We start from the raw sequence: 15,029 nt of genomic DNA on the forward strand, positions 1-15,029 counted from the left end.
TGGGATTGATGGGGATGGGTAGTGATGGGATGGGTAAGGATGGGATGGGTAAGGATGGGATGGTTAAGGATGGGATGGTTAAGGATGGGATGGGTAAGGATGGGATGGATGGGTAAGGATGGGTAAGGATGGGATTGGATGGGATGGGTAAGGATGGGATGGGATGAATGGGATGGATGGGTAATGATGGGTAGTGATGGGATGGGATGGGTAAGGATAGGTAAGGATGGGATGGGTAAGGATGGGATGGGTAAGGATGGGATGGGTAAGGATGAGTAAGGATGGGATGGGTAGGGATGGGTAAGGATGGGTAGGGCGGGGTAAGTATGGTTAGGGATGGGTAAGGACGGGATAGGTAAGGATGGGATGGGTAAGGATGGGTAAGGATGGAATGAGTAAGGATGGGATGGGTAAGGATGAGTAAGAATGGGATGGGTAAGGATGGGTTGAGTAAGGATGGGTTGGGTAGGGATGGGTAAGGATGGGATGGGTAAGGATGGGATGTTTAAGGATGGCTAAGGATGGGATGAGTAAGGATGGGACAGGTAGGGTTGGGTAGGGATGGGTAAGGATGGGATGGGTAAGGATGGGATGGGTAAGGTTGGGTAAGGATGGGATGGGTAAGGATGTGTAAGGATGGGTAAGGATGGGATGGGTAAGGATGGGATGTGTAAGGATGTGTAAGGATGGGTAAGGATGGTATGTGTAAGGGTGGGATGGGTATGGATGTGTAAGGATGGGATGGGTAAGTATGGGATGGGTAAGTATGGGACGGGTAAGGATGGGATGGATGGGTAAGGATGGGTAGGGATGGGATGGGTAAGGATGGGTAAGGATGGAATGGGTAAGGATGTGTAGGGATGAGTAAGGATGTGTAAGGATGGGATGGTTAAGGATGGGATGGGATGGGTAAGGATGGAATGGATGGGATTGATGGGGATGGGTAGTGATGGGATGTGTAAGGATGGGATGGGTAAGGATGGGATGGTTAAGGATGGGATGGTTAAGGATGGGATGGGTAAGGATGGGATGGGATGGATGGGATGGATGTGATGGATGGGTAAGGATGGGATGGGATGGGATGGGATTGGATGGGATGGGTAAGGATGGGATGGGATGGGATGGATGGGTAAGGATGGGTAAGGATGGGTAAGGATGGGATGGATAAGGATGGGATTGGATGGGATGGGTAAGGATGGGATGGGTAAGGATGGGATGGGCAGGATGGGATGGATGGGTAATGATGGGTAGTGATGGGATGGGTAAGGATGGGTAAGGATGGGATGGGTAGGGAGGATAAGGATGGGTAGGGATGGGTAAGTATGGTTAGGGATGTGTAAGGATGGGATGGGTAAGGATGGATGGATGGTAGGGATGGGATGACGTAAGGACGGGATAAGTAAGGACGGGATGAGTAAGCACGGGATGAGTAAGGACGGGATGGGTAAGGACGGGATGAGTAAGGATGGGTAAGGATGGGATGGGTAAGGATGAGTAAGAATGGGATGGGTAAGGATGGGTAAGGATGGGATGGGTAAGGATGGGATGGGTAAGGATGGATGGATGGGATGGGTAAGAATGGGATGGGTAAGGATGGGATGGGTAAGGATGAGTAAGAATGGGATGGGTAAGGATGGGATGAGTAAGGATGGGTAAGGATGGGATGATTTAAGGATGGGTAAGGATGGGATGGGTAAGGATGGGATGGGTAAGGATGGGATGGTTGAGGATGGGATGGGTAAGGATGGGATGGGTAAGGATGGGATGGGTAAGGATGGGATGGGTAAGGATGGGACAGGTAGGGGTGGGTAAGGATGGGATGGGTAAGGATGGGATGGGTAAGGTTGGGTAAGGATGGGATGGGTAAGGATGTGTAAGGATGGGATGTGTGAGGATGGGATGTGTAAGGATGGGTTGGGTAAGGATGGGATGGGTAAGGATGTGTAAGGATGGGATGTGTAAGGATGTGTAAGGATGGGAAAGGATGGTATGTGTAAGGGTGGGATGGGTATGGATGTGTAAGGATGGGATGGGTAAGTATGGGATGGGTAAGTATGGGACGGGTAAGGATGGGATGGATGGGTAGGGATGGGATGGGTAAGGATGGGTAAGGATGGGATGGGTAAGGATGAGATGGGTAAGGATGGGATGGGTAAGGATGTGTAGGGATGGGTAAGGATGGGATGAGTAAGGATGGGATGGTTACGGATGGCTAAGGATGGGATGGGTAAGGATGGAATGGATGGGATTGATGGGGATGGGTAGTGATGGGATGGGTAAGGATGGGATGGGTAAGGATGGGATGGGTAAGGATGGGATGGGTAAGGATGGGTAAGGATGGGATGGGTAAGGATGGGATGGATGGGTAAGGATGGGATTGGATGGGATGGGTAAGGATGGGATGGGATGGATGGGTAATGATGGGTAGTGATGGGATGGGATGGGTAAGGATGGGATGGGTAAGGATGGGATACGATGGGATGGGTAAGGATGGGTAAGGATGGGATGGGTAAGGATGAGTAAGGATGGGATGGGTAGGGAGGGTAAGGATGGGTAAGTATGGTTAGGGATGTGTAAGGATGGGATGTGTAAGGATGGGATGGGTAAGTAGGGATGGATGGTAGGGATGGGATGAGTAAGGACGGGATGAGTAAGGACGGGATGAGTAAGGACGGGATGGGTAAGGACGGGATGGGTAAGGATGGGTAAGGATGGGATGGGTAAGGATGAGTAAGAATGGGATGGGTAAGGATGGGTTGAGTAAGGATGGGTAAGGATGGGATGGGTAAGGATGGGATGATTAAGGATTGGTAAGGATGGGATGGGTAAGGATGGGATGGGTAAGGATGGATGGGTGGGATAGGTAAGGATGGGTTGAGTAAGGATGGGTAAGGATGGGATGGGTAAGGATGGGATGATTAAGGATGGGTAAGGATGGAATGAGTAAGGATGGGATGGGTAAGGATGAGTAAGGATGGGATGGTTAAGGATGGGATGATTAAGGATGAGTAAGAATGGGATGGGTAAGGATGGGATGGGTAAGGATGGGATGAGTAAGGATGGGATGAGTAAGGATGGGATGAGTAAGGATGGGATGGGTAAGGATGGGATGGGTAAGGATGGGATGGGTAAGGATGGGTAAGAATGGATGGGATAGGTAAGGATGGGATGGGTAAGGATGGGATGTGTAAGGATGGGATGAGTAAGGATGGGATGGGTAAGGATGAGTAAGAATGGGATGGGTAAGGATGGGATGGGTAAGGATGGGTAAGGATGGGATGGTTAAGGATGGGATGGGTAAGGATGGGATGAGTAAGGATGGGATGAGTAAGGATGGGATGGGTAAGGATGGGATGGGTAAGGATGGGATGGGTAAGGATGGGTAAGAATGGATGGGATAGGTAAGGATGGGATGAGTAAGGATGGATGGGTAAGGATGGGATGGGTAAGGATGGGATGGGTAAGGATGGGATGGGTAAGGATGGGATGTGTAAGGATGGGATGGGTAAGGATGGGATGGGTAAGGATGGGTAAGGATGGATGGGATAGGTAAGAATGGGATGGGTAAGGATGGGATGTGTAAGGATGGCTAAGGATGGCATGAGTAAGGATGGGACAGGTAGGGTTGGGTATGGATGGGTAAGGATGGGATGGGTAAGGATGGGATGGGTAAGGATGTGTAAGGATGGGATGGGTAAGGATGGGTAAGGATGGGATGGGTAAGGATGTGTAAGGATGGGATGGGTAAGGATGGGTAAGGATGGGATGTGTAAGGGTGGGATGGGTATGGATGTGTAAGGATGGGATGGGTAAGTATGGGATGGGTAAGTATGGGACGGGTAAGGATGGGATGGATGGGTAAGGATGGGTAGGGATGGGATGGGTAAGGATGGGTAAGGATGGGATGGGTAAGGATGAGATGGGTAAGGATGGGATGGGTAAGGATGTGTAGGGATGGTTAAGGATGGGATGAGTAAGGATGTGTAAGGATGGGATGGTTAAGGATGGCTAAGGATGGGATGGGATGGGTAAGGATGGAATGGATGGGATTGATGGGGATGGGTAGTGATGGGATGTGTAAGGATGGGATGGGTAAGGATGGGGTGGGTAAGGATGGGATGGGTAAGGATGGGATGGGTAAGGATGGGATTTGTAAGGATGGGATAGGTAAGGATGGCTAAGGATGGCATGAGTAAGGATGGTACAGGTAGGGTTGGGTAGGGATGGGTAAGGATGGGATGGGTAAGGATGGGATGGGTAGGGATGGGTAAGGATGGGATGGGTAAGGATGGGATGGGTAAGGTTGGGTAAGGATGGGATGGGTAAGGATGTGTAAGGATGGGATGTTTAAGGATGGCTAAGGATGGGATGAGTAAGGATGGGACAGGTAGGGTTGGGTAGGGATGGGTAAGGATGGGATGGGTAAGGATGGGATGGGTAAGGTTGGGTAAGGATGGGATGGGTAAGGATGTGTAAGGATGGGTAAGGATGGGATGGGTAAGGATGGGATGTGTAAGGATGTGTAAGGATGGGTAAGGATGGTATGTGTAAGGGTGGGATGGGTATGGATGTGTAAGGATGGGATGGGTAAGTATGGGATGGGTAAGTATGGGACGGGTAAGGATGGGATGGATGGGTAAGGATGGGTAGGGATGGGATGGGTAAGGATGGGTAAGGATGGAATGGGTAAGGATGTGTAGGGATGAGTAAGGATGTGTAAGGATGGGATGGTTAAGGATGGGATGGGATGGGTAAGGATGGAATGGATGGGATTGATGGGGATGGGTAGTGATGGGATGTGTAAGGATGGGATGGGTAAGGATGGGATGGTTAAGGATGGGATGGTTAAGGATGGGATGGGTAAGGATGGGATGGGATGGATGGGATGGATGTGATGGATGGGTAAGGATGGGATGGGTAAGGATGGGATGGGATGGGATGGGATTGGATGGGATGGGTAAGGATGGGATGGGATGGGATGGATGGGTAAGGATGGGTAAGGATGGGTAAGGATGGGATGGATAAGGATGGGATTGGATGGGATGGGTAAGGATGGGATGGGTAAGGATGGGATGGGCAGGATGGGATGGATGGGTAATGATGGGTAGTGATGGGATGGGTAAGGATGGGTAAGGATGGGATGGGTAGGGAGGATAAGGATGGGTAGGGATGGGTAAGTATGGTTAGGGATGTGTAAGGATGGGATGGGTAAGGATGGATGGATGGTAGGGATGGGATGACGTAAGGACGGGATAAGTAAGGACGGGATGAGTAAGCACGGGATGAGTAAGGACGGGATGGGTAAGGACGGGATGAGTAAGGATGGGTAAGGATGGGATGGGTAAGGATGAGTAAGAATGGGATGGGTAAGGATGGGTAAGGATGGGATGGGTAAGGATGGGATGGGTAAGGATGGATGGATGGGATGGGTAAGAATGGGATGGGTAAGGATGGGATGGGTAAGGATGAGTAAGAATGGGATGGGTAAGGATGGGATGAGTAAGGATGGGTAAGGATGGGATGATTTAAGGATGGGTAAGGATGGGATGGGTAAGGATGGGATGGGTAAGGATGGGATGGTTGAGGATGGGATGGGTAAGGATGGGATGGGTAAGGATGGGATGGGTAAGGATGGGATGGGTAAGGATGGGACAGGTAGGGGTGGGTAAGGATGGGATGGGTAAGGATGGGATGGGTAAGGTTGGGTAAGGATGGGATGGGTAAGGATGTGTAAGGATGGGATGTGTGAGGATGGGATGTGTAAGGATGGGTTGGGTAAGGATGGGATGGGTAAGGATGTGTAAGGATGGGATGTGTAAGGATGTGTAAGGATGGGAAAGGATGGTATGTGTAAGGGTGGGATGGGTATGGATGTGTAAGGATGGGATGGGTAAGTATGGGATGGGTAAGTATGGGACGGGTAAGGATGGGATGGATGGGTAGGGATGGGATGGGTAAGGATGGGTAAGGATGGGATGGGTAAGGATGAGATGGGTAAGGATGGGATGGGTAAGGATGTGTAGGGATGGGTAAGGATGGGATGAGTAAGGATGGGATGGTTACGGATGGCTAAGGATGGGATGGGTAAGGATGGAATGGATGGGATTGATGGGGATGGGTAGTGATGGGATGGGTAAGGATGGGATGGGTAAGGATGGGATGGGTAAGGATGGGATGGGTAAGGATGGGTAAGGATGGGATGGGTAAGGATGGGATGGATGGGTAAGGATGGGATTGGATGGGATGGGTAAGGATGGGATGGGATGGATGGGTAATGATGGGTAGTGATGGGATGGGATGGGTAAGGATGGGATGGGTAAGGATGGGATACGATGGGATGGGTAAGGATGGGTAAGGATGGGATGGGTAAGGATGAGTAAGGATGGGATGGGTAGGGAGGGTAAGGATGGGTAAGTATGGTTAGGGATGTGTAAGGATGGGATGTGTAAGGATGGGATGGGTAAGTAGGGATGGATGGTAGGGATGGGATGAGTAAGGACGGGATGAGTAAGGACGGGATGAGTAAGGACGGGATGGGTAAGGACGGGATGGGTAAGGATGGGTAAGGATGGGATGGGTAAGGATGAGTAAGAATGGGATGGGTAAGGATGGGTTGAGTAAGGATGGGTAAGGATGGGATGGGTAAGGATGGGATGATTAAGGATTGGTAAGGATGGGATGGGTAAGGATGGGATGGGTAAGGATGGATGGGTGGGATAGGTAAGGATGGGTTGAGTAAGGATGGGTAAGGATGGGATGGGTAAGGATGGGATGATTAAGGATGGGTAAGGATGGAATGAGTAAGGATGGGATGGGTAAGGATGAGTAAGGATGGGATGGTTAAGGATGGGATGATTAAGGATGAGTAAGAATGGGATGGGTAAGGATGGGATGGGTAAGGATGGGATGAGTAAGGATGGGATGAGTAAGGATGGGATGAGTAAGGATGGGATGGGTAAGGATGGGATGGGTAAGGATGGGATGGGTAAGGATGGGTAAGAATGGATGGGATAGGTAAGGATGGGATGGGTAAGGATGGGATGTGTAAGGATGGGATGAGTAAGGATGGGATGGGTAAGGATGAGTAAGAATGGGATGGGTAAGGATGGGATGGGTAAGGATGGGTAAGGATGGGATGGTTAAGGATGGGATGGGTAAGGATGGGATGAGTAAGGATGGGATGAGTAAGGATGGGATGGGTAAGGATGGGATGGGTAAGGATGGGATGGGTAAGGATGGGTAAGAATGGATGGGATAGGTAAGGATGGGATGAGTAAGGATGGATGGGTAAGGATGGGATGGGTAAGGATGGGATGGGTAAGGATGGGATGGGTAAGGATGGGATGTGTAAGGATGGGATGGGTAAGGATGGGATGGGTAAGGATGGGTAAGGATGGATGGGATAGGTAAGAATGGGATGGGTAAGGATGGGATGTGTAAGGATGGCTAAGGATGGCATGAGTAAGGATGGGACAGGTAGGGTTGGGTATGGATGGGTAAGGATGGGATGGGTAAGGATGGGATGGGTAAGGATGTGTAAGGATGGGATGGGTAAGGATGGGTAAGGATGGGATGGGTAAGGATGTGTAAGGATGGGATGGGTAAGGATGGGTAAGGATGGGATGTGTAAGGGTGGGATGGGTATGGATGTGTAAGGATGGGATGGGTAAGTATGGGATGGGTAAGTATGGGACGGGTAAGGATGGGATGGATGGGTAAGGATGGGTAGGGATGGGATGGGTAAGGATGGGTAAGGATGGGATGGGTAAGGATGAGATGGGTAAGGATGGGATGGGTAAGGATGTGTAGGGATGGTTAAGGATGGGATGAGTAAGGATGTGTAAGGATGGGATGGTTAAGGATGGCTAAGGATGGGATGGGATGGGTAAGGATGGAATGGATGGGATTGATGGGGATGGGTAGTGATGGGATGTGTAAGGATGGGATGGGTAAGGATGGGGTGGGTAAGGATGGGATTTGTAAGGATGGGATAGGTAAGGATGGCTAAGGATGGCATGAGTAAGGATGGTACAGGTAGGGTTGGGTAGGGATGGGTAAGGATGGGATGGGTAAGGATGGGATGGGTAGGGATGGGTAAGGATGGGATGGGTAAGGATGGGATGGGTAAGGTTGGGTAAGGATGGGATGGGTAAGGATGTGTAAGGATGGGATGGGTAAGGATGGGATGTGTAAGGATGTGTAAGGATGGGATGGTTAAGGATGGCTAAGGATGGGATGGGATGGGTAAGGATGGAATGGATGGGATTGATGGGGATGGGTAGTGATGGGATGGGTAAGGATGGGATGGGTAAGGATGGGATGGTTAAGGATGGGATGGGTAAGGATGGGATGGATGGGATGGATGGGTAAGGATGGGATTGGATGGGTAAGGATGGGATGGGATGGGATGGGTAAGGATGGGTAAGGATGGGATGGGTAAGGATGGGATACGATGGGATGGGTAAGGATGGGTAAGGTTGGGATGGGTAAGGATGAGTAAGGATGGGTAGGGAGGGTAAGGATGGGTAGGGATGGGTAAGTATGGTTAGGGATGTGTAAGGATGGGATGTTTAAGGATGGGATGGGTAAGGATGGATGGATGGTAGGGATGGGATGAGTAAGGATGGGATGAGTAAGGATGGGATGAGTAAGGACGGGATGGGTAAGGACGGGATGGGTAAGGACGGAATGGGTAAGGACGGAATGGGTAAGGACGGGATGGGTAAGGACGGGATGGGTAAGGACGGGATGGGTAAGGACGGGATGGTTAAGGATGGAATGAGTAAGGATGGGATGGGTAAGGATGGGATGATTAAGGATTGGTAAGGATGGGATGGGTAAGGATGGATGGATGGGATAGGTATGAATGGGATGGGTAACGATGAGTAAGAATGGGATGGGTAAGGATGGGATGATTAAGGATGGGATGATTAAGGATGGGATGCGTAAGGATGGGATGGGTAAGGATGGTTAAGGATGGGATGGGTAAGGATGGGATGGGTAAGGATGGGATGAGTAAGGATGGGTAAGGATGGGATGATTAAGGATGGGTAAGGATGGGATGGGTAAGGATGGGATGTGTAAGGATGGGATGGGTAAGGATGGGATGGGTAAGGATGGGATGGGTAAGGATGGGATGGGTAAGGATGGATGGGATGGGTAAGGATGGGATGGGTAAGGATGGGATGTGTAAGGATGGCTAAGGATGGGATGAGTAAGGATGGGACAGGTAGGGTTGGGTAGGGATGGGTAAGGATGGGATGGGTAAGGTTGGGTAAGGATGGGATGGGTAAGGATGGGATGTGTAATGATGGGATGGGTAAGGATGGGATGTGTAAGGATGTGTAAGGATGGGTAAGGATGGTATGTGTAAGGATGGGATGGGTATGGATGTGTAAGGATGGGATGGGTAAGTATGGGATGGGTAAGGATGGGATGGATGGGTAAGGATGGGTAGGGATGGGATGGGTAAGGATGGGTAAGGATGGGATGGATGGGATGGATGGGTAAGGATGGGTAAGGATGGGATGGGTAAGGATGGATGGATGGGTAAGGATGGGATGAGTTAAGATGGGATGAGTAAGGATGGGATGGGTAAGGATGGGATGGGATGAGTTAGGATGGGATGAGTTAGGATGGGATGGGTAAGGATGGGATGGGTAAGGATGGGATGAGTAAGGATTGGTAAGGATGGGATGAGTAAGGATGCGATGAGGAAGGATGGGTAAGGATGGGATGGGTAAGGATGGGATGGGTAAGGATGGGACAGTATGGACAGAACCTGTAGGTTAGGTAGTATCTGCTTGGTTAGGTAGTATCTGCTACTCTGCTAGGTTAGGTAGTACCTTCTTGGTTAGGTAGTATCTCCTAGGTTAGGTAGTATCTGGAGCTCTGTTCTACTCTGTTAGATGATGGGCTATATGGCTCCACTTGCAATACTGTATGGGCAGAACCTGTACACAGAATACTGTATGGGCAGAACCTGTAGGTTAGGTAGTATCTGCTTGGTTAGGTAGTATCTGCTACTCTGCTAGGTTAGGTAGTACCTTCTTGGTTAGGTTGTATCTCCTAGGTTAGGTAGTACCCGCTCCTCTGCTAGTTTAGGTAGTGTCTGCTAGGTTAGGTAGTGTCTGCTAGGTTAGGTAGTGTCTGCTAGGTTAGGTAGTATCTGCTAGGTTAGGAAGTATCTGCTACTCTGCTAGGCTAGGTAGCATCTGCTAGGTTAGGTAGTATCTAGGTAGTATCTAGGTATTATCTAGTATCTGCTACTCTGCTAGGTTAGGTAGTATCTGCTAGGTTAGGTAGTATCTGCTTCTCTGCTAGGTTAGGTAGTGTCTGCTACTCTGCTAGGTTAGGTAGTACCTGCTACTCTGCTAGGTTAGGTAGTATCTGCTAGGTTCGGTAGTATCTGCTACTCTGCTAGGTTAGGTAGTATCTGCTAGGTTAGGTAGTATCTGCTAGGTTAGGTAGTATCTGCTTGGTTAGGTAGTATCTGCTTGGTTAGGTAGTATCCGCTAGGTAAGGTAGTATCTGCTACTCTGCTAGATAAGGTAGTATCTGCTTCTCTGCTAGGTTAGGTAGTGTCTGCTACTCTGCTAGGTTCGGTAGTATCTGCTAGGTTAGGTAGTACCTGCTACTCTGCTAGGTTAGGTAGTATCTGCTAGGTTCGGTAGTATCTGCTACTCTGCTAGGTTAGGTAGTATCTGCTAGGTTAGGTAGTATCTGCTTGGTTAGGTAGTATCTGCTTCTCTGCTAGGTTAGGTAGTATCTGCTTCTCTGCTAGGTTAGGTAGTATCTGCTACTCTGCTAGGTTAGGTAGTATCTGCTACTCTGCTAGGTTAGGTAGTGTCTGCTACTCTGCTAGGTAGTATCTGCTAGGTTAGGTAGTATCTGCTAGTATCTGCTTCTCTGCTAGGTTAGGTAGTGTCTGCTAGTATCTGCTACTCTGCTAGGTTAGGTAGTATCTGCTAGTATCTGCTTCTCTGTTAGGTTAGGTAGTGTCTGCTACTCTGCTTGGTTAGGTAGTATCTGCTAGGTTAGGTAGTATCTGCTAGGTTAGGTAGTATCTGCTTCACTGCTAGGTTAGGTAGTTCCTGCTAGGTTAGGTAGTGTCTGCTACTCTGCTTGGTTAGGTAGTATCTGCTTCTCTGCTATGTTAGGTAGTACCTGCTACTCTGCTTGGTTAGGTAGTATCTGCTAGGTTAGGTAGTATCTGCTACTCTGCTAGGTTAGGTAGTTCCTGGTAGGTTAGGTAGTGTCTGCTACTCTGCTTGGTAAGGTAGTATCTACTTCTCTGCTAGGTTAGGTAGTGTCTGCTACTCTGCTAGGTTAGGTAGTGTCTGCTAGGTTAGGTAGTATCTGCTAGGTTAGGTAGTATCTGCTACTCTGCTAGGTTAGGTAGTATCTGCTAGGTTAGGTAGTATCTGCTAGGTTAGGTAGTGTCTGCTAGGTTAGGTAGTATCTGCTAGGTTAGGTAGTATCTGCTACTCTGCTAGGTTAGGTAGTGTCTGCTAGGTTAGGTAGTATCTGCTAGGTTAGGTAGTATCTGCTACTCTGCTAGGTTAGGTAGTGTCTGCTACTCTGCTAGGTAGTATCTGCTAGGTTAGGTAGTATCTGCTAGGTTAGGTAGTATCTGCTACTCTGCTAGGTTAGGTAGTATCTGCTACTCTGCTAGGTTAGGTAGTATCTGCTACTCTGCTAGGTTAGGTAGTATCTGCTACTCTGCTAGGTTAGGTAGTGTCTGCTACTCTGCTTGGTTAGGTAGTATCTGCTAGGTTAGGTAGTATCTGCTACTCTGCTAGGTTAGGTAGTGTCTGCTACTCTGCTTGGTTAGGTAGTATCTACCACCCTGCTAGGTTAGGTAGTGTCTGCTACTCTGCTTGGTTAGGTAGTATCTGCTAGGTTAGGTAGTATCTGCTAGGTTAGGTAGTGTCTGCTACTCTGCTTGGTTAGGTAGTATCTACTACCCTGCTAGGGTCTGGTTTGGTGTAGTCATTTACAGTGTAGCATAATAGACGTGAGTCCTGATGTATTTGGCATGGACTGATGGCTGCATGCATAGTGTAGTGATCCGGTCTAATGAGCCATGTTACAATTCCCACCGAGTGGGTTAACCCTATTGGCCCAATGCCAGCGACCTGGGTTCCCGGCTCTGGCCCTCTGGACACTAAAATATTCAGCTGGTTTTAGACTTCCTGTAAATTAGTTTACTCTCGATCTTAGTATCCGACTGTGTTATTCTTAAATGATGCCTCAGACGGTCTTAATGGAACTGGTGCCTCCGATGAGCTTTCATTGATTGGTGGATTGATCGTTGTCAAGCTGCCACCATCATCCTCTAACATCTCTGTTGATGTCGGCGAGACATGAGGTCGGTCTGTCTGTTTACCTTGAAGGCAGTTTAAACCCACACCTATCTAATCATTCATTATAACCTCTGTTATAGCTGCTGAACACCTGACACATTGATCTGTCTGTCTGTTTACCTAGTAGGCAGTTTAAACCCACACCCCTCTAATCATTCATTATAACCTCTGTTATAGCTGCTGAACACCTGACACATTGATCTGTCTGTCTGTTTACCTAGTAGGCAGTTTAAACCCACACCCCTCTAATCATTCATTATAAATTCTGTGATAGCTGCTGAACACCTGACACATTGATTTCTGACTCTAATCAAGGTCTACTGGTTCTAGACCCCATTATAAGTTCTGCTTTGGCACCTGAGCCCAGGTTTGCTTGAGAGGGGACTTGGTTAGCACTTATTTGCCTTAGTTCTGTCTTAAGACTTAAATCACTGTACTTAAAGGCACAGGCACATTGTGTTATGATGTGAAAACACTATATTCAACAAGAATATGAGTTGTCCCTAAATATTCCAGAGTACCTAGTACTATTGTTGTGTTCTGTACCTGTTTGGTTATAGGCCTTCTACAGTATGATCGGAATGCAGGCCTTGGCCATGACAATACAATATGGCCTTGGCCATGACAATACACTGTGATCCTGGCCATGACAATACACTATGGCCTTGGCCATGACAATACACTAAGGCCTTGGCCATGACAATACACTGTGATCCAGTCTGACTGTTAATGATCTGTTTTGTGTAGTACTGTAGCTGTTGTCTTGTCAGAGTGGTGTTCTGTTTGGTGTACTACTGTAGCTGTTGTCTTGTCAGAGACCAGGTTAAATTTAGTTCCTCAGTTAGGTGGTTAACCGATAATTGTACTCCGACGTCCTTGTGTAGGTGGAGGGAGTCTGGAAGGGAATTTAGGAATATTTGGGTTGTCTGAGAATTCATAGCACGGCTTTTGATGATCCTTGGTTGGGGTCTGAGCAGATTATTTGTTGCAAATGTAATAAAATCGTGGTCAATTTGTCCACGATTATGAGGAAAAACATTAAGATCCACAACATTTATTCCACGGGACAAAACTAGATCCAGAGTTTGACTGTGGCAGTGAGTAAGTCTCGAGACATGTTGGACAAAACCCACTGAGTTGATGATGGTCCCGAAAGCCTTTTGGAGTGGGTCTGTGGACTTTTCCATGTGAATATTAAAGTCACCAAAAACTAGAATATTATCTGCCCTGACAACAAGGTCTGATAGGAATTCAGGGAACTCAGTTAGTGACGCTGCATACGGCCCAGGAGGCCTGTAAACAGTAGCTTTCTGTGTGTCTTTCTGGCTTTGATTATCTGGTGTGTCTTTCTGGCTCCTCTCTGTTCTCTCCAGGTCAGACGTGGTTGTGCTGTGTTTCTCCATCGCCAACCCCAACTCTCTGCATCACGTCAAGACCATGTGGCACATGGAGATCAAGCACTTTTGTCCCAGGACGCCTGTCATCCTGGTGGGTTGTCAGCTGGACCTGCGTTACGCTGATCTGGAGGCCGTCAACAGGGCCAGGAGGCCACTAGCCAGGTATAGAATCAGCATTATGTCACCATGTGACTGTCAACAGGGCCAGGAGGCCACTAGCCAGGTACAGGATAAGCATTATGTCACCATGTGGCTGTCAACAGGGCCAGGAGGCCACTAGCCAGGTACAGAATCAGCATTATGTCACCATGTGGCTGTCAACAGGGCCAGGAGGCCACTAGCCAGGTACAGAATCAGCATTATGTCACCATGTGGCTGTCAACAGGGCCAGGAGGCCACTAGCCAGGTATAAAATCACCATTATGTCACCATGTGGCTGTCAACAGGGCCAGGAGGCCACTAGCCAGGTATAAAATCAGCATTATGTCACCATGTGGCTGTCAACAGGGCCAGGAGGCCACTAGCCAGGTATAGAATCAGCATTATGTCACCATGTGCCTGTCAACAGTGCCAGGAGGCCACTAGCCAGGTATAGAATCAGCATTATGTCACCATGTGGCTGTCAACAGGGCCAGGAGGCCACTAGCCAGGTATAAAAGCAGCATTATGTCACCATGTGGCTGTCAACAGGGCCAGGAGGCCACTAGCCAGGTACAGAATCAGCATTATGTCACCATGTGGCTGTCAACAGGGCCAGGAGGCCACTAGCCAGGTATAGAATCAGCATTATGTCACCATGTGGCTGTCAACAGGGCCAGGAGGCCACTAGCCAGGTATAGAATCAGCATTATGTCACCATGTGGCTGTCAACAGGGCCAGGAGGCCACTAGCCAGGTATAGAATCAGCATTATGTCACCATGTGGCTGTCAACAGGGCCAGGAGGCCACTAGCCAGGTATAGAATCAGCATTATGTCACCATGTGGCTGTCAACAGGGCCAGGAGGCCACTAGCCAGGTATAAAATCAGCATTATGTCACCATGTGGCTGTCAACAGGGCCAGGAGGCCACTAGCCAGGTATAGAATCAGCATTATGTCACCATGTGGCTGTCAACAGGGCCAAGAGGCCACTAGCCAGGTATAGAATCGGCATTATGTCACCATGTGGCTGTCAACAGGGCCAGGAGGCCACTAGCCAGGTACAGAATCAGCATTATGTCACCATGTGGCTGTCAACAGGGCCAGGAGGCCACTAGCCAGGTATATA

At 49.0% G+C, this 15,029-nt stretch overlaps 1 protein-coding gene across 24 annotated transcripts in view; it reads left to right on the forward strand.

Moving 5' to 3' along the window:
- LOC110514481 (rho-related BTB domain-containing protein 1) overlaps positions 1–15,029 on the forward strand; it is a 70,398-nt gene that overhangs the window by 39,043 nt on the left and 16,326 nt on the right. For all 24 annotated transcript variants that reach the window (XR_005039134.1, XR_005039117.1, XR_005039118.1 and 21 more), the window contains one exon: positions 13,739–13,924. Coding sequence is in view for 3 of the 24 variants with exons in the window: in XM_036959899.1 (XP_036815794.1) it covers positions 13,739–13,924 (186 nt within the window). In the remaining 21 variants the exon portion in view is untranslated. The remainder of the gene's footprint in view (positions 1–13,738; positions 13,925–15,029) is intronic.

Source organism: Oncorhynchus mykiss, chromosome 23 (assembly GCF_013265735.2).
Source record: "Oncorhynchus mykiss isolate Arlee chromosome 23, USDA_OmykA_1.1, whole genome shotgun sequence".
In the NCBI taxonomy this organism is placed as follows: domain Eukaryota; kingdom Metazoa; phylum Chordata; class Actinopteri; order Salmoniformes; family Salmonidae; genus Oncorhynchus; species Oncorhynchus mykiss.